Raw genomic sequence first — 19956 nt, forward strand, 5'->3', positions numbered from 1 at the left:
CTTGTGAAAAACGTGTGTTTTTAGAGGCTAGGGATTAAGCTCAGTAGCAGACTACTTACCCATACATGCAGAAGGCCCTCGGTTCAATCCTCAAACACGAAAAACCAAACAAACAAAAAAGCCTTTCACTCTGTCTACATACACATACATACAAGTATCCTAAACTGAACTCTAGTTAATGGCAAGCAAGCTGGAATATTAAAGGTCATAAACTGGTGAAGAGGCAATAGATATTAAAACTTTGGCAAACTTCATTGTAAAATCTACATGGTGAGTATGAGAACATTTGCAACTCTACCAAAATTTCTTTATACTAAAAAGCTTGGGAGCAAAGGGAAATGTTCGGCAGTAAGAACATTAACGTGGGTTGGAAAAAACTCTAAAATTAAAGAATGTTTCCAGAGAGCAGCTCCTGTTTGGACTCACTGACCCATCCATGAAGTCACAAGTTCTGTCATTTCATTTGGAGGAGGCCATCCGTGTCTCAATTTTACATCAAGTACATTTTGTTTGTTTGATTTTGTTTTTTTGACATAGGGTCTCTCTACAGAGCCCTAGCTGTCTTGAAACATAGTATGTAGACCATTCTGGCCTCAAACTCACAGAGATCCATCTGTCTCTGCCTCATGAGTGTTATAATAATGCACCATCAAGAGCACACCTGGACAGATCAAGTACATTTTTGCTTTTGGCAACTACATTTTTCACGTTTGGAACAAAACGTTTATGCAGTAAGGACATTTTAGCATCTTTTTTAAGTCCTGCTTGCTGGAGCTGGGTGAGTAAATGGCTCAGCGGGTAAAGGCTCATGCTTCCAAGCCAGACAACCTGAGTGTAATTCCCAGAACTCAAAAGGTAGAAGGAGAAAACCAACTCCCATAACCTGTATAGTTTTGTGTGTGTGCATGCGTGACTGTGCACAGTTTGTTTTTTAAATAAACAGGAGGTAAAGGGCTGGAGAGATGGCTCAGTGGATAAAAGCACTGGCATTCTTTCAGAGGACCTGGAATCAATTCCCAACACCACTGAGGCAACTCCAGGCCCAGGGGAGTCTGACTCCCTCTTCTGGCCTCCATGGGCACTGCACACACATGATGCACAGACATACTCATACATTCAGGCACACCTTAAGCCATATAAACAAAACTGAAACCTAGGGTAAGGAGATGTTTGCTCATAGTTCCCCAGAAAATGTCATACAAGAGGACCCTCAGGAAATCAAGATCATCCTGCACTACAGGGTGAACTGGAAGCCAAGTTGATCTATACTGGTCCCTATCTCAAACAGAAATATAAAAGAAATTTGTGTATCAAAGATTACCAAATTAGCCAAGCGGCCAGTGGTGGTGCATGCCTTTAATCCCAGCCCTTGGAAGGCAGAAGTAGGTGGATCTCTGAGAGTTTAAGGCTAGCCTAGTCTACAGAATGGGCTCCAGGACAGCAAGGATGGTTACACAGAGAAATGCTGTCTCAAAAAAATACAACCAAATTAAGGCTGGACATGACATCTTTAATCTCAATACTATTGGGAGGGGAAGAAAGGCAGATTTCTGTGTTTCAGGCTACACAGGGTTATATAGTGAGACCCTACCTCCAAAAATAAATAAATATTACCAAATGCTATGAAAATCGATCAGCAGGTAAAGATACTTGCTTTCAAGCCTGACAACCTAAACTATATCCCTGGGACTCACATTGTAGAAGGAGAGAAATGTCTCCTGAAGGTTGTCCTCTCATGCCACATGTATGCTGTTGGGTACACATACACACATATAAACAAGCAGAAGGAACAAAAAACTTTCTTCTTTTCTTTCCAGAGCTGAGGACCGAACCCAGGGCCTTGCCAAGCGCTCCACCACTGAGCTAAATCCCCACCCCCTAAAACACTTTCTATAAAGTATTTCTAGGAGCTGGAAAGATGGCTCAGCAGTCAGGAACACTTGCTCTTGCAGAGGATCTGGATTTGGTTCCTAGCACCTACATGATGGCTTGTACGATCTATAACGCCAGCTACAGGGGATCCAATGTCTTCTTCTGTCCTTTACAGCCACCAGGCACACACATGGTGGACACATACATGCAGGCAAACACAAACACACAAACACACATAAAATAAAAATAAAGTTGAAAATAATACTTTTTTTTTTTTTGTTTTTTTTGTTTTTCAAGACAGGGTTTCTCTGTGTAGCTTTGCGCCTTTCCTGGAACTCATTTGGTACCCCAGGCTGGCCTCGAACTCACAGAGATCCGCTTGCCTCTGCCTCCCAAGTGCTGGGATTAAAGGCATGCGCCACCACCGCCCGGCTTAATTAACACATTTTTAAAAGTACTTCTAGAGAGGGACATTGGTGACAACTATAATCTCAACACTATGAAGGCTGGCTACACACAACCCTGTCTCTCCTAAAAAGGTGAGGTGGGAAAGATCTAGAAACATAAACCAGGCACAATTCCTATTGCTGTTTTATAACTATTCTACCATCGATACTCATTAAGTCACTGCACACCAATATTTATATTCACATCTAGTACACAATTTTATATATATATATATATTCCAACTGAAAAATATACTTGAGCAACATTTAAAATTTATAATATTACCTAATATTCACAGAATTCAGATTATACTGTAAAATTACCTAAAAAGTCAAATTTCTATAAGCTAACTCCTAGTTTTCAATGAACAGGTCTTCCTATTCCTACACAAAAAATATTGGGTGTCAGGTTTAGAAGAGTACATATTTCTTTTTTTTTTTTTTTTTTTTTTTTTCTTTTTTGAGGCAGGGTCTGTCTATTTAATCCTGACTGTCCTGGAACTTGCTGTGTAGACAATACTAACCTGGAACCCACAGAGATCCTCCCATCTCCGCCTCCACAGAGCTAGGATTAAAGGTGTATGCCACCAAGCCCAGTTTACAGGAATATGTCCTAAAAGAACAAAGAGTAGCCTGTTCATTTCCTTTTTTTTAAGACTTATTTATTTATGTATTTTATGTATATGAGTGTTCTAATCTGTATGTACCTCTGCATGCCAGAAGAGGGCATCGAATCCCATTGACAGTTATTAGCCACCATGTGGTTGCTGGAAATTAAATTCAGGACCTTTGGAGGAGCAGTTAGTGCTCTTAAATGGAGAGCCATCTCTCCAGCCCCCATTTCCTACTTTATAATTCCAGAAATTATTCTTAAATGAGATGAAGCCAGATATGTTGGCTTACAGCTGTAAACCCAGTGCCCAGGAGACTAAGACGGAGGACTGCCAGAAGATCAAGGCTAACTTAGGCTACATAATGAGTTACTGGCCAACCTGGGCTACAAAGTAAGACTCTACCTCAAAAATATATAAATAGCCTGTTGTGGTGGTGCACACTTTTAACCCTTGACTCTCAGGTGGTAGAGGTAGGTGGGCCTGAGAGATTGATGCCAAGCTAGTCTAAGGGTAAGTCTATGCCAGCCAGAGTTGCATAGACCCTGTCTCCAAAAAAAAAAAAAAAAAAAAAAAAATTATACAAGAGAAGTTGTTTCTCTTCATTTAAAGGTAAGTAAACATATTTAGGGCTGGAGAGACAGCTCAATGGTTAACGGCACTGGTTGTTCTTCCAGAAGACCCTGGTTTAATTCCCGGCACCCACATGGCAGTTCACTACTCCAGTCCCAGGGGATCCAATGCCTGCTTCAGGCATACATGCAGGCAAAACCCCATAAATAAAATAATAACTAGCTGGGCGGTGGTGGCGCATGCCTTTAATCCCAGCACTCGGGAGGCAGAGCCAGGTGGATCTCTGTGAGTTCGGAGGCCAGCCTGGGCTACCAAGTGAGTTTCAGGAAAGGCGCAAAACTACACAGAGAAACCCTGTCTCAAAAAATCAAAAAATAAACAAACAAATAAATGAATGAATGAATGAATAGAAATAATTAAATAAAACGATTTTAAGTAAATGTGTTTATATTTGCAGTATGTACTAAATATTTAACATTAATTCTCTTTTTGTTTGTGTTTTGTTGTTGTTTTGTTTTGGTTTGGTTTTTTTGAGATAGGCTTTCTCTGTGTAGCTTTGGAGCCTGTCCTGGAACTCATACTATAGACCAGGCTAGCCATGAAATCACAGAGATTTGCCTGCCTCTGCCTCCTTAACATTAATTCTAAGAAAATTTTTGTGCCTCATTAGTATCTTGCATTTACCCTTCTCTTGAAGCCACTTACATATTCAAGTATCTGTCCTAAAAATATAACAAATTATAAACAATTTTCTCTATATACTAAATCCACATCAAGAATAAAATTCTGAAGGTTGGGGCTGGAGAGATGGCTCAGCATTTAAGAGAACTGAGTGCTCTTCCAGAGGACCTGGGTTCATTCCCAGCACCCACCAACTGTCTGTAACTCCAGTTAGAGGGTACCCAACACCCATGGCAAAACACCAACGCACATAATATAAAAAATAAGTATATTTTTTTTTAAAAAAGAGAGGTCATCATCTGTACATGTACTGCTCTTACAGAAGACCCAGGCTCAGTTCAGTTCCTTGCACCCATGGCAGGCAGCTCACTATGGCCTGTAACTCAAGTTCCATCCTCCCCTTCTATACTTTGGCCTTAGAGGGTACCCACGCTCACTCCATATACCCACACAGACACTCATGCACAAATGCAAATAACAGGAAAACAATCTTAAAGAGAGTTCCAATGGAAAGCTCCCACAAGCCCTCTCAGTAGCATAACCCTGTACTTCAGTACACCCAAGACCAAGGTCAGAGGATCCCGAGTTCAGGCCAGTCTGAGATATATAACTGAGGCTGTTTCAAAATCAGATAAAAACTTATACAAATTGGAATTACTATATCAGATATAAGCTGGGCAGTGGTGGTGCACACCTTTAATCCCAGCACTCGGAAGGCCTCAAGACAGGCAGATCTCTGAGTTCAAGGCCAGCATGGTCTACAGAGTGACTTCCAGGACAGCCAGGGCTATAAAGAAACTGATTCAAAAAAAAAAAAAAAATCAGATACAAAGATCTAACCATAAAAATAACAAAAAACACTTCTATGTTAAATATCAGTGTGGTAGTTTGAACAGGAGCGGGCTTTTGAAGCCTCAAAAGCCATTCACTCCCAGTCAACTCTCTCTACCTTCCGCTTGTGGATCAAGGTGAAAGCTCTCAGCTACTGCTCCAGCATCATGCATGCCTGCCCGTTTGCTGCCACGCTCCTCACCATGATGGTCATCGACTCTAACCCTCTGGAACTGTGCTAACCTCTAGAACACAGGATACAAATGCAATGGCATGCATTTATGCCTCCCCCTCTTCATTACACACACAGCAATAATAAAAACTGCTTCAACAGATAACTAGGCATAATTTTTGCCTCACATATCGGAATTTAACTGTACTTAAAGGTGTCGGATAATATTCTAAAGCTAGGTTAAATCAAATACAGCGTAGCACCCATCCTTGCCCCCAATTACTGTCAGGAGTGTGCAGACCTGGGTGCCTTAGGTTAGACAGCAGGCAGTGCAGAGTGAGAGGGGGCGGCTACTTGTTAAGATGCTGGGGATGGGAACCTTGGGCCTTGAGCATCCTCGGCCAGAGTTCTGCCACTGAGCTACATCCCCTCCCTGTCCTTCAACGCGCATCCCCCCTTGAAAGCGAAAGGATGATCTGGATCGTTCTTTTAAGGAACAAGCCCGCGCGGCTGCTTACATTTCCCATCGAGTTCACATCCCCAATTCACCTCGTGACAACCCCATTTCCGTCGGGCAAGACTGTCAACCCGGACGCCGCCCGCCCGCCCGCCCGCCCTCCTGACCCCGCCCCCCTGCGGTACCCGGGCTCCCACCGCTACAAACCGGAGGCGAGCGGGGGACAGGGACGCTGTGGCGCCCTCGCGCCCAGCCGCAGCCCCCCGCAGCTTTGTTTGTTTGTTTGTGGGTTTCCTCGCGCCCCGCCGCAGACTCACCAGGCGGATGAAGCCGAAGCCGCGGTCGCGGTTGATGAAGACCTCGCTGGGCTCGCCGTAGCGCTCGAAGAGCCTCTTGAAGTCCTCCTCCGTAATGTCGGTGGGCAGGTTCCCCACGAAGAGGCGGCAGCGCTGCGTGTACGTCTTCTCGCCCGGCTTGAGGAAACTCTTGATGTCGATGGTGAAGCCCATCTCCTCGTCCGGGTGCTCCTCGGAAGGCGCGGGTGGCGGCGCCTGCTCCCCGGCCAGCGTCAGCGCCATGGCCGCCGCGGCCACCGGCTCGCCCTCGCCGGCCGCCGACTCCAGGGCGCGAAGGCGAGCCGGGTTCTTCTCGATGCGCACTTGCTTCAGGTTTCCCCTTAACATCATCTTAGCCACGTTCGCCTCGGGTGCGGGTGCGGCCTACGCGTCCGTGTGCACACGGCCCCACATGTATCTATGGAAACGAAGCGAGGAGAGCCAGGTACAACCGGGGAGCCCTGCCTCCCCGCAATCGCGCCCGCCGGGGCCGAACGCTCAAAATGGCGCTGCTTCCAACCGCAGTTGGAAGAGGAGACGCGGGCCAGAGTCCCGCCCCTCCGCCAACGCGCCTGCGCAAAGCCCGCACTCGGGGACCGTTTGGCAAGCCCGGCGCGTGCGCACATGGGGGGCGAGCCGAGCGCAGTCCGGTCCGCTCCCGGGGACCTTGCATCCTAAGAGAGTGGAGAGACTATTGGGGGAGGGAGTTGTTTTTGTTTTTTTTTTTTTGCTTTTTGCAACTCGATGTATTTACATATCCTAGGCTGGCCTTGAACTTTCGGTCCTCCGGCCTCAGCCCTGGGACACCCAGGTCAGACACAGAATGTAAGGAACAAATTATGCCTGTGCAGTACTGTGTGAAAAATATAATAATTTAGGGAATGTATTTACCCTTTTAAATATTACGGTGATTGTCATTGAGTGGGAAAATGGAAACTTGCATGTTTTCAGCACTGGGTAGAGACTAGGGAAGAAGGATATGGAGTTCAAGGTCAACTTGGGCTACACAGCAAAGTGGTATTAAAATTTTTTTTTAAATCTTCTTATATTTTTCTCTGTATATCCCTGGCTGTCCTTCCCTCTTTACACCAGGTTGGCCTCGAACTCAGAGATCCACCTGCCTGTGCTGGGATTAAAGGCATGGACCACCATGCGTGACAAAATTTATATATTTTGTAAACAACATTTAATAAAACAGAATTTTTCTAATTGGGTGGTGGTGGCACAGGCCTTTAGACCCAGCGCTTGGGAGGCAGAGGCAGGCGGATCTCTGTGAGTTCGAGGCCAGCCTGGTCTACCGAGCAAGGTCCAGGACAGGCTCCAAAGCTACACAGAAACCCTGTCTCAAAATATATATATATATATCCAACCAATTAAAAACACCTTTTGACAGGTATGGTAGCTCACACCTGTAATCCTAGCTAACACTTGGGAAGTAGAAAAGCCTGACCAAAATAATAAAATAATTAAAAACAATTTCCCAACTAAGCAATACAATTTTGTTTTTTTCAGCGCTGGGAACTGAACCCAAGCCTTGGCACATGCCATCACTGAGCTATGCCTGACCTACAACCCAATTTTCTGAAACAATTGTGTTTGTGTTTGGTTTAGTTTGGTTTGGTTTGGGGCAGGGGGTTGTTTGTTTTCTTTTCCAGACAAGGTCACTTGTAGCCCTGATGTCCTGGAACTCTCTACATAGAGGAGGATGGCCTTGAACTCAAAGAGATTCACCTGCCTCCATCTCTGCCTTCTCCTCTGCCTCCTCCTCCTCCTCTGCCTCCACTTCTGTCTCCTCCTCCTCTGCCTCTTCCTCCTCTACCTCTACCTCTGCTTCCTCTGTCTCTACCTCCTCTACCTCTGCCTCTACCTCCTCTGCCTCCACCTCCTCTGCCTCCACCTCTGAGATCTGTGGTTAAAGGTTTGTACCACCATGCCAGTATGTTGTTGATTATTGACTTCAGAGAAGAACTCCAATGGAGTAGCTTATAAAATTAGTATAATCAGAGGCTGGCAGTGGTGGCACATGCCCTTAGACCCAGCACTGGAGAGATAACGACAGATGGATCTCTGATTTCAAGGATAGCCTCATCTACAGAGCAAGTTCTAGGACCTCCAAGGTTACACAGAGAACCCCTGTATCAAAAAACAGAACAAAAACAAAATTAGTATAATCAGACCATGAATTTCTATAGAGCACAGACTTAAGTATCACAAACTCATTCTGTAAGGATTCAAGGAGCAAAACTTGAAGATTTGTAAGCAGTTCCGAATCTCTCAACTCAACATATGGTTTCTGGCATATACAAGGTGAATCCTGGAAGACCGTGAAAAGCAACTAAATTCCCATGCTGCTCTACAAGAAGTTCAGCAGTTTCTCATTAAAGTCAGTCTTTTTTCCGATAGGAAACTCAAGAGCTGGAGAGATGGTTCAGTGATTAAGGGCACCAGCTGTTCTTTCAAGGAGAACCTGGCTTCCAACACCCACATGGCTGCTCACAATCCAGTTACATGGATCTGACACCAGGTCCTGAGCACCAGGCATACACATGGCACACATACATACAGGCAAAACATTCATACTTATATAAAAGTTTTTCTTTTAATTAGTAAAAATATGAAGCCTATTCTTTTATTATTATTTATTAATTAAATAAACTTACTCATTTCATTTTACATCTGGACCGCAGGTTCCCCTCCCTCCTATCCTCCCAATCCCTCCCCTTACCTTTCCCCCAAACCCTATTCTTAAATATTTATCCAAGTAAAATAAAATCATATTCATACAGAATCTTTTATGCAAATTTTCTTAGGAGCTTTACTTGTTTGTGGCAGGTTCTCCTATACTTTAGGCTGCATGTGTAGCTGAGAGTGACCTTGAAATCATGACCTTATGTCTTCAGCTTTCAAGCGCTGGGGTCATGAATGTGCATCACCATAGCAAGCTGCAGAGGGTGGGGAGGTGCTCGTACTTCATTTGAAAGCAACAAAAACTGGAAACAAAGCCTTGCACTGGTGAGGAGATTAAGTACTGTATTTGGTGGTGTGGTTTTGTTCTCCTTTTGTTGTTTTGTTTTGAGACAGTCTCACTAAGTAGCCCTGGCTGTTCTGGAACTTCCTATGTAGACCAACCTGGCCTGGAACTCAGTGAGATCTACCTGCCTTTGCCACCCAACTGCTGGTAACAGAAACAGAGACACTTTATTGAGAAATAAAGTCACCAGATGGTGGTGGCACATGCCTTTAGTCCCAGCACTTAGGAGTCAGAGACAGGTGGGTCTCTGTGAGTTCAGGGCCAGCCTGGTTTACAGAGCTAGTTCCAGGGCAGCCATGGCTACACAGAGAAACTCTGTCTCAAAACACCCAAAGAAAGGAAAAAGAAATGGGGATTCCCAAAGATGGGAGTGAGCTTGAGAACGGGAAAGGCACATGCTCAGAAGCCTAAATAGCATAAATTGTGGTGAAATACTACTCAAAAATAAACTGCTAGGACAGTTAGCACAGTGACTCAAGAAGCTTCATACTAGATGGGTATAGTGGCACACACCTTTGATCCCAGCACTAGGAGACAGAGGCAGGTGAATCACTGTCAGTTCCTGGCCAGCAAGGACTAAAACAGACTGTTAATCCCACCAATCAGAAATAAGACCATTACCACAGTTTAAAATCACATACTAGCCAGGTGGATGGGCTCTGGCTAGGTCCATACCTAAGTTCGTGGGAAATAGGCCCTGAATCAAGTATGGCAAGGTCTTAAGAAAGAAAATCCATAATTCATTGCATTTCCCATTAGGTCCAATCAGGGGCAAACATACATCCTGACGTATTTCCTGCTCCTAAACTCCCACCCACATGTGATCAAGCACATCCGGTGCAAATGGGTCAAACTTGTTTAGGGGAGTGAAAACATGTGGCTTGTTATCTCCCATAAACAATAGCCTCCAGCATTTCAGGAACTATCTGTCCTTGAGCAAGGAGCTTGCAAATCAGAGGCATTTTTGTTTCATGGTTTTCTAAGGCATAGTAATTAAAACTTGAAATGTAACTTTGGCTCTCACATGATGAAACTGTCTAGTGGTAGTGACTATACAACTATCAAAACAATGCTTGTCAAAACTGACAGAATTGTATACTGGAATTTAAATTACAGGTCAATTCAGGCTTGGTGGCTCACAGATGTCATCAATGTTAGGATTCTGCCACTCCAGCTATATGACCACACATGCGCAGTTCAATAGCTAAGGAAGGAGTCTTACTTCTTACGTCATCAGTGTGCTGCGTGATTGTGCAAATGCGTGCAGCGGTCTTGCAAATGAGCATACATGGCGTAGCTCCCTAAGCCCACCTGTGCAGGGGAATCCTTAAAAAGCTGGACACAGACTCCTCCCCTCTCTTCTGCTCTCTCCTCCTCCCCCTCCTCTCTCCTGGGTTTTGTCGTGCCTCTGACCTTTCCTCACACGGAAACCAATGCCACTTATTTTTTAAAACCAACAATCAAAGCACGTGAAAGGCCGAGAAAAGAGGACTGCTGAGACCAGCCTGGGCTGCATAGTGTGTTATAGGTCAGCTTGGGCCGCAAATTAGACCCTGCCTCAAACACAAATGAGCTGGAGAGATGGTGCAGTGGTTTAGAGCACAGGCTGCTCTTCCAGAAGACCCAGGTTCAATTCCCGGCACCAACATGTCTCACAACTGTCTGTAACACCAGTTTCAGGGAATCTGACATTTTCACACACTTACATATATGCAGGTGAAACACCAATGCACATAAAATAAAAATTAAAAAAAAAAATGGGGCTGGAGAGATGGCTCATCATTAAGAGCACTGACTGTTCTTCCAGGGTTCATTCCCTGCAGCCACATGGTGGTGGTGAGGGGGGGGCAAAATAGCTTGACCACACAGCTGCCATGACAGGTTTAGAGGCCCAGACACAGCTGGCAGGCAATACCTGGACCCAGGAAAAGCCATACGCTGACCCCATGCAGTGGGGCCTGCATCTAAGGGGAAAAACCTGACATTTCAAACATTCCCTATACCCCTAGACAAATGTCAGCCAATCAGGGTCCTGAACCCTGGAAATCCCCTCACCCCAACCTCTGTTATGATAAAAACAACAACAACAACACCCTGCCTGAGCTTGGGGCTCTCTGCTCTCACTGCTGCATCGGACAGAAAGCTCAAGCTCCGAGCTTGAAAATAAAGGCTCTCTGCTTTTACTTATGGGATTCGGTCTCTGTGGTGGTCTTTTGGAGGTCCCTGAGATCTGGGCATAACAATGACAGTTCACAACTGTCTGTAACTCCAAGATTTGGTACTCTCACACAGACATATATGCAGGCGAGACCCCAGCACATAAAATAAGAATAAATTAAAAAAGAAAGGAAAAAAATCAACCAAAAAGACATATGCTATCCAAAAAATAAAATGGCATCAAGACTAATTAATCACTTATTTATTTCCCTTAGTCACTATCCAAATTTGAACCTCTCAGAGTCTAACCTCAAGAGTTCTCTACATGCCTCAATCTGATCCAGTTTCCTCCAGCCCTTCCAGTTGCTCCAAAACCTTCAGAGAACTGAGTCTTTAGAAACTGTCAACAAAATCCTCCAGCCTTAATTCTTCCTGTCTGTCTGCCTTCCTGCTTTAAATACAGCTTGTTTCCTCTGAGGACTGCTTTTCCTATGACTCTCTCTATCAACTGCCTGGTGGGATTATAGATTACACATCTGTAATCAGCACTTGAGAGGCTGGCTGAGTCAGGAGGATGAAACACGTGCAGCCAACATAGAGGACAAAGTCCCCACTCAGGCTGGGCTACAGAATAAATTACCCAGGCAGTGGTGGCGCAGCCTTTAACCCCAGCGCTGGGGAGGCAGAGGCAGGTAATCTCTGAGTTCAAGACCAGCCTTCATCTCTCAACTGTAAGACCATTTGTTTCCTTCTTCCTTTGACAAAAATCCTAACTCATAAAAGCTCATCCCAAGACTGGCAGTAGTGGCAAACGCCTTTAATGTTAGCATTTACCATTACCTGGCCGGCCCCTTGGGGGCCTAGCCAGTAAGCAGGCAGTACCTTGGTCCGCTCAGGGTCCTGACTAGTCATCCTGTGTAGCCCATTTGTTCACGTGCTAAGCCCACTTTAAGGGTGGGCTCTGCCCACCTTTCCCTCTCTCTCCCCAGGAGGCTGCATCTGCACCTCCTCTCTTCCCACCTCATGTCTCTTCTCGCCCTCTCTCTTCCTCCCTCCTTCCTTCTCCTCAGCCTCCAGAAGCACACTCCCTGTTCCTTCTTCCCTTCCCTAAATAAAATCCTCTGTGTGAGCGCTGTCTGCATGGTGGGAGTGACTTTCAGCCCTGCTCCTTGGGCTGTTGCCTGCCCTTTTTAAATACAATATTTAATCCCAGCACTTGGGAGGCGGGGGCAGGTGGATCTCTGAGCTCAAGGCCAGCCTGGTCTACAGAGCAAGTTCCAGGACAGCCCGGGCTACACAGAGAAACCCTGTCTTGAAATAAAACCAAACGAGGACATATTATCACATTAGCACAAGAACTGGCCTACTTCCATGTGGAATCACCCACTCTTCTCTTCGATCCCACTGGATAAACTGCCAAAGTTTTTCCTCTAAGGCTCCTCTTATCATCCTCTTGTTTTTTTTGTTTCAATAGTTAATCTGTCTGATCTTCTGAAATGATCAATTTCTTTTCTTTTCTGGTGTATTGTGCACCTAGATGGCAAATAAACATGTCAAGCTTAATGTGTCTAGGGCTGGGCATGACAGTGAGTGCCTGTAATCCCAGAATTTGGGAATGGGGGTAGAAGGATCAATTCAAAGTCATCTTCTGCTTTCTGGTGAGTTCAAGGACCAAGACCCTGTCTCAAATAAACACCCTAAACCCCCACAAAACAATGTGTTCAAACCAAGGCCCTTAGCTCTCCCCACAGTAAGCTCACCCAGTCCTTTCTATTTGAGGAAGGCACTGTCTTTCATCCACATCATGAAACCAACACTCAACTGAAGCCTTTCTTACCACATCCTCAGTATCCAACCAGCAAATATTTTTGGTTCTTTTTTGAAAAGATATCCAAGGTTAGAGAGATGGCTCGTGATTAAGAACACTTACTGCTTTTGCAGAGGACCCAGTTTGGATTTCAGCCCCAACAAAGTGGCTGACAAGCACCCAAAGCTCTGGTTCCAGGGAATCAGAAGCTTTCTTCTGCCTCCTTGGACAACTGCACACATATTGTGCATATAAACATTTGCAGGTACACACAAATACACATAATGTTATTTAATAAGATAGCCCATACACAAATGTTCTATGCTAACTCATCTTCTGCTAAATGCTAATTATTATCTAATAATGACCATGGTTGTCTTAGTCAGGTTTCTGTTGCTGTGAGGAGACACCATGATCATGTCTACTCTTAAAAAGAAAAACGTTCAATGGAGTGGCTTATAGTTTCAGAGGTTTAGTCCATTATCATCATGGCAGGCAACATGGCAGTGTGCAGTCAGACATGGTTCTGGAGAAGGAGCTGAGAGTTCTACATCTTGATCCACAGCAACAGGAAGTGAACTGAATGTCACACTGAACAAAGCTTGAACAAAGGAGCCCTGAAAGCCCACCCCCACAATGACATACATCCTCCTACAGGGCAACACGTACGCCGACAAAGCCATACCTCCTAATAATGCCACTATCTATGAGCTTACGAATGTCAATTACATTCAAACAACCATATATCTAGTTCTGCTTTTGCCTTTTGAGGCAACACATTTGTTCAAAATTACTAACTCCATTACATCAGAATGTGACTATATTTGGAAAGAGGGTCTCTAAAGAGACAATTATGATTAAATAAAATCAAAAGGGTGGAAGCAAAATTAACACAGCTAATGTCAATATTCAATATGAGGAGAAAAGATTATGGCACACCTAAAAGCCAGAGAAAACAGCCAATAGAGGTCTCAGAATGAAATAACTTTGCTCACACCCTCTCCCTGCACCCTAAGCTTCCAGCACTGAGGAGATGTGTTTCTATTGTTTAAACCACTAAGTGTTGTACTTTTGAAAATAGTTTGTTTTTATGTGTGTGAGTGTTTCGGCTGTACATATGTCTATGCATCACTTGTATGCCTGGTACCCATGGAGGACAGAAGAGGATATCAGATCTGTGGGAGTTTGTGGGAGTCCAGCTCCGACCTGCTCCCACCTACTGAAGGGTTCTTGGGTGGAGGAGGGAAGAATAAGGAAATATTAGATAGAAAGATAGACCTGGATGATACGAAAGACAGAGACATGGGATAGCTTCAGGGGGGCAGTGGATCAATACCCAGTCACCCAGAAATTTATTCAAAAGGGCTTTTTATAATATGCCAAAGGGAGAGGCAAAAGACCTCCCCCTTGCATGATCAATGCACACCATACAGTCGAGTGTAGACCCTTCCAAACAACTGGCAAACACACCTGTGGCCAAATTATCTCCTTATGCAGCCCTGCTGGATAAAGCAAGCTCAGATTCTCTGACCTTGAGTAAGGCCTTAATAGCCTCTGAGGGCTCCCACATAGATCCCCTGGAACTGGAGTTACAGACAGTTGTGAGCAGCCAGTGCTCTTAACCACTGAGACATCTCTCTAGCCCAAATCCCTGGTACCTTTAAAACAACAACAACAAATCGTATTTATTTAGAAGTGTGGTAGGTAGTCATTCCAGCTTTGATCTGGAAGTTCCAACCCCCACTGAGGCTTTGGTAACTGTCATGCCTACAAGGCGGGGCCAAGGGAGGACCCTGAAGACCCGAGATCCGGATGCACTCTCTCTCTTGGTTCCTGGACCCAGGACGCTGTAGGTAGACCAAGCCGAGTTCTTTAGAGAACACTGCCAGACTGCGCCACACCTTTCCCAGACCCTGCTACCTACCTATCCCTTCACTTGTAAGTTACCCAAAAAAATAAACCTCCCTTTTAACTATGTGGAGTGGCCTTAATAATTTCACCAATATAGAAGCATTGAGAACATCAACAAAACAGCTGCATTTTTTTTCACACTTACAGAGCGGTATTCAGTTAACAGGCAATAATTATTTTTATATAAACTGAATCATAGACAACTGAACAAGGGAAAAATAAACCCTACTGTCTCCATATGTAAAGAACCTGCTATAATTTCTATGCCAATTTACAACCCTCAGACTGTACCAAGCTACGCTAGTGGTACAGTTAGTTAATAGGACAGGGCTATTTAAAGACTTGTTCAGTAGTGTGTTAACAATACAAAAAAGACAATGTATAATTTAAAAACCAACCTCTCACAGTCTTACATTTCAATGTATTTTTTTTTCTTTAAAGGTGAGTTGTGGGGCTGAAGAGATGACTTGGTTGTTAAAAACACTGACTGCTCTTCCAAAGGACCCAGGTTCAATTCCTAGGCTCTACATTTACAGCTGTAAATTTACAACTGTAACTCCAGTTTCAAGGGATTCAACACCCTCACATAGACATACATGCAGACAAATCATCAATGCATATAAAATAAAAATAAATGATTTTAAAAAGGGGATGAGTTATGAGAGGGGGTTCTTGAATGCTTTATAGACAAGAAAAAAACCTGCTAGACCCAAGTTATTTATTTTTATTTTATTTTATTTTTATTGTTGTTGTTTGAGACAGGGTTTCTCTGTGTAACAGCTATGGTTGTCCTAGGACTGTGTAGACCAGGCTGGCCTCAAACTCACAGAGATCTGCCTACCTCTGCTTCCTGAGTGCTGGGATTAAAAGCATGCGCCACCACTGCCCAGCCTTGCTAGAACCAACTTATTCATCATCATTTTTCTTTTCTTTTTTTTTTTTTTAATCCTGAAACTCACTCTGTAGACCAGCCTGGCATTGAACTCACAGAGATTGGCCTGCCTCTGCCTCCTGAGTGCTGGAATTAAAGGTGTGCACCACCAGCACCCAGCTATCATCTCCTTCTTCCTCTTCTTCCTCCTCTTCCTCATCCTCTTTGTCCTCGTCTTCATTTTCTTGCTCTTTGCAGCCCTGACCACCCCCCTTTTTTCTCTGCATCAGGTTTACCTTTAGCTCTGTAGGCAGCTACATTCTTTTCATAGTTTTCCTTTAGCCTAATAGCCTTCTTGTCCTTAGGCGGCTTGTTATCTGCAGCAGTGTTGTTCTACATTGTTAGGTGACAAAATTCTTCCTGAGGGACACAACATACAAGTCTACTCACCCAGATGGGGATCCCAGGACAGGCCGAAGAACAGACACCACCAAAGTCCAACTTGGTGAAGCAGAGCATTATTGGGATTACTTTCAGGGATATGAGTGAGGAATACTTATTGGAGCAGAAATGACTCAAAGACATTTGTATTATCAAGGCCCACCTGAACCTGGGGGACAGCTCACAAAAGCTGAGAACCTAGAGCACACTGCACAGCCTGCAGGCAGCTCAATAGATTGGAGAGAGCACTTATCCAATGCCTTAGATCGTCTAAACCTCTTCCAGGCAGCTTGGCTGGTTTCTACTCCTTCCATCTTCTTTGTAGCTTGGCTTGTCTGAGTCTTCTTTGCAGCTCTGTTCCTTCAGTCTCTAAGAAACTCTCAGTGTAGGCAGAAGTTTCTGTTCCACCAACAACTTCCAAATACCCAGAAGCTGCTTCCCAAATTACCACACAGAAGCTTATATTAATTATAACTGCCTGGCCATGAGCTCAGGCTTATTACTGACTAGCTCTTACACTTAAATTGATATACCATAATTCTTATCTATGTTTAGCCATGTGACTTGGTACCTTTTCTCAGGTTGGGATTCTCATCTTGCTTCCTCTGCGTCTGTTGTATAAACTGGACATACAGTACCCATAGGAAAATGACCACTGAATTTTGCCAACACAAGGTGAGATGATCCTTCAGGTTCCTGCTTTGCAGAGGAGACTGCCAGATATTCTGCAGGACACAGGGAAAAGTGATTGAGAGACTCTAGATCTATAGGCTGAAGATGGATGCCCCAACATGGCAGAGGAACTTTGGGTCACTGTCTAGGCAGCCAGCTATCTCTGTCATTCAACATTTTTGGAAGTTGCTTAAAATGTACTTCCTGTTTTCTTAGGTAATATTATATCCTTCTGGAGTCTTTGATGTAGTTGAAGACTAGACAGTTATAATTTTCCTTGGTTATGACAAAAGATAAATTAGATATGAAACTTTAGATTCACAAATATAGGATAGATGACAAAATGTTTAATTTTGCCAAATACAAATAGACTAGATAGTGTAACTGTAATTCTTACTTGATAACTGTTTGTTATATATAATTTTACTATATTAAAGCTAAAACCTTCCTTTTTTATTAGATAGAAAAGGGGAAGTGCTAGGGGATATCTTTCTGCATGCTATGAATATATATTGTTCCCAATGGTTAATAAATAAGTTGCTTTTGCCTTTGGCAAGGCAGCTTAGAGGTAGGTGGGAAATTCAAGGAGAGAGTCAGGAAAAAGAAAGGCAGAGTCTGGAGAGATGCCAGCCCACTGCCCAAGGAGCAACATGCCAGTAGACTGGTAAAGCCATGGAACACGTGGCAAAACATAGATTAATAGAAATGGGTTAATTTAAGATATAAGAGCTAGTTAGCAAGAGGCCTGCCATCAGCCATACAGGTTGCAAATAATATTAAGCATCAGAATGATTATTTTATAAGTGGCTGTGGGACCGTGAGGCCAGGAGGGACCAGAGAAAACTTTTGACTACACTCTGTTTTTATTGCTTACTCTGGCAGGAAGGGGACTAGTGAATCTGGTCAGTTTCAAGGACTTCCTGACTCTCCTTTGAGTAGTTTACCCTTCTGTCTAAGGACATCCCTGCAGGATGGAATGTTTTACTCTCAGAAGACATTGTCACAGAACATGCATCTCTCCCAGGTTCTTCACAGTATCACCAATAGATAGCCAGGATGTTCTCCTTTGGGTTGGGGCAATATTCAGAACAGAGCAAGAAGAAGGCCTCAGGAAGCCTCTTGAGCACACTGGGGTCCTTGAACTCCCTTTTGGTTTCATCTTATAGGGCGATTATAGGTTTTCTTTTTTTCTCTTTTTGTTTTTCAAGACAGTTTTTCTCTGTGTCACCCTGGCTGTCCTAGAACTCACTCTGTAGACCAGGCTGGCCTTAAACTCATATAGATCCACCTGCCTCTGCCTCTGAGTGCTGTGACTAAAGGCACACACCACCACTGCCTGGCCATAATTTTCCATTTTTTAAAACACTTTATTATTGTTGTTGTTATTGTGATTTTGAGACAAGATCTCTCTATGTAGCCCTGGCTGTTCTGAAGCTCCCAATGAAGACCAAGCTAGCCTCAAACTCAAACTTTTTCAAATTTTCCTGCTTCGGCCTCCCAAGTGCTAGGGTTTAAGTGTAGCTAGTCTGCAAGCATAGATTTCCTCCGTTTTTCTGCATACATGGTCTCCCACCTCTCTGAGCTCTTAGAGAATTGAGAAGTTGACAGAAGCATCTGAGTACTTCTTGTGCTCCCTGGAAGGAAAGTTTGCACAGAGAATTCATCTGATGGAATTTAGCCTCTCCGCTCCTTAGGATCATTTGCCTGTATTTAGTTGATTTTCTTGAAGGCACAGAGTGGCCTAGTACTCACCAGGCTCTCATTGCCCAGCCCTATCTCTATGGAGTTCAATGTACTACAACCCCTGGTACATTTTAAAGGCAACTTTAAAAAGCTAGTAACACTGGATCAGTAGAAATACTCAGGCAGAAGACTGCTTTTTGTTTTTTGTTTTTTTGGGGAAATGACTCTAGTAGAAGACTGAAGGATAGAGCTGTCATAGAGGAGCTTCCAGAGAGCCAGCAGGAAATTATGCCATGACTGTTAGTATTCTGACCTGCACCTAGGAGACCCGCCCAGCGTCCTGACGTCATCATACGTTAAAGCCCCCTTAAGAAGAAACCACCCCCTCGCCAGAGTTAATGCGCACTTCTTTCTCTCCCACTCCCCACTCCCTCTCTCCTTTCTCCTCCCCTCCCCCTAATCCTGAAATAAACTCTTTCCTACTTGAACATAAGCTTGGGGTGTGAGTAGCTTTCCATCCTGCCATGGCACCCGCAGCCGCCGCCGCTGCACCCACATGGCGTGTCCTACCTCGGTCCAAACCGCCAAAGCATCCAGTACTGTATCATAACAAAGACAAAAGAAAATTTCCTGGCAATGGTGCTGCACACCTTTAATCCCAGCACTCGGGAGGCAGAAGCAGGCAGATCTCTATGAGTTTGAGGCCAGCCTGGTCTACAAAGTAAGTTCCAGGGCAGCCAGGGCTACACAGAGAAATCCTGTCTGGAAAAACAAACAAAAAATATAAGTAAGGGGCTAAGTATGGTGCACACCTGCCTTTAATCCCAGCACTCTGGAGGCATAGGCAAACAGTTCTGTATGAGTTTGAGGACAGCCTGGTCTACATAGTAAGTTCCAGGCCAGCAAGGGTTACATAGTCTTTAAAAAAAAGTCAACCATATGGTCGTGGCTCATGCTTTTAGTTCCATCATTCAGGAGGCAGCAGACAGAACTCTGCTGAGTTCGAGGCCAGCCTGGACTAGGGATCCAGTTTCAGGGCAGCCAGGGCTACACAGGGAAACCTTGTCTCAAAAATAAAAATGTCATAAAATAAGGGGGGGGGGGGCTGGAGAGTTGGCTCAGTAGATAATCAAACCTATTGTTCTTAGAGAGGAACCAAGTTCAGTTTCCAGCACCCACATCCAGCAGCTTACAACTGCCTGTAACTCCAACTACAGATAGTTGTTAGCAGCCATGTAGGCGCTGGGAAACCAACCCAAGTCTCCTGCAAAACCAACCGTTTCTCCTAACCTCCAAGCCATCTTCCAGTCCCTTCTGCCCGCTTTAAACACTAACCGTCTCTGTTTCATTTCACTCTGTCTCTGTGGGTGTGATAAAATACTCTGACAAAAGAAATTTAAGGAAC

At 44.3% G+C, this 19956-nt stretch overlaps 1 protein-coding gene across 1 annotated transcript in view; it reads right to left on the minus strand.

The window, feature by feature from the left end:
• Pspc1 (paraspeckle component 1) overlaps positions 1-8112 on the minus strand; it is a 65082-nt gene extending 56970 nt beyond the window's left edge. The window contains exon 1 of the mRNA XM_006993458.4: positions 5961-8112. Coding sequence (XP_006993520.1) covers positions 5961-6329 — 369 coding nt within the window. The 5' untranslated portion in view covers positions 6330-8112. The remainder of the gene's footprint in view (positions 1-5960) is intronic.
• Between the last annotated feature and the right edge of the window lie 11844 nt (positions 8113-19956).

This window comes from Peromyscus maniculatus, chromosome 9, assembly GCF_049852395.1.
Source record: "Peromyscus maniculatus bairdii isolate BWxNUB_F1_BW_parent chromosome 9, HU_Pman_BW_mat_3.1, whole genome shotgun sequence".
Lineage (NCBI taxonomy): Eukaryota > Metazoa > Chordata > Mammalia > Rodentia > Cricetidae > Peromyscus > Peromyscus maniculatus.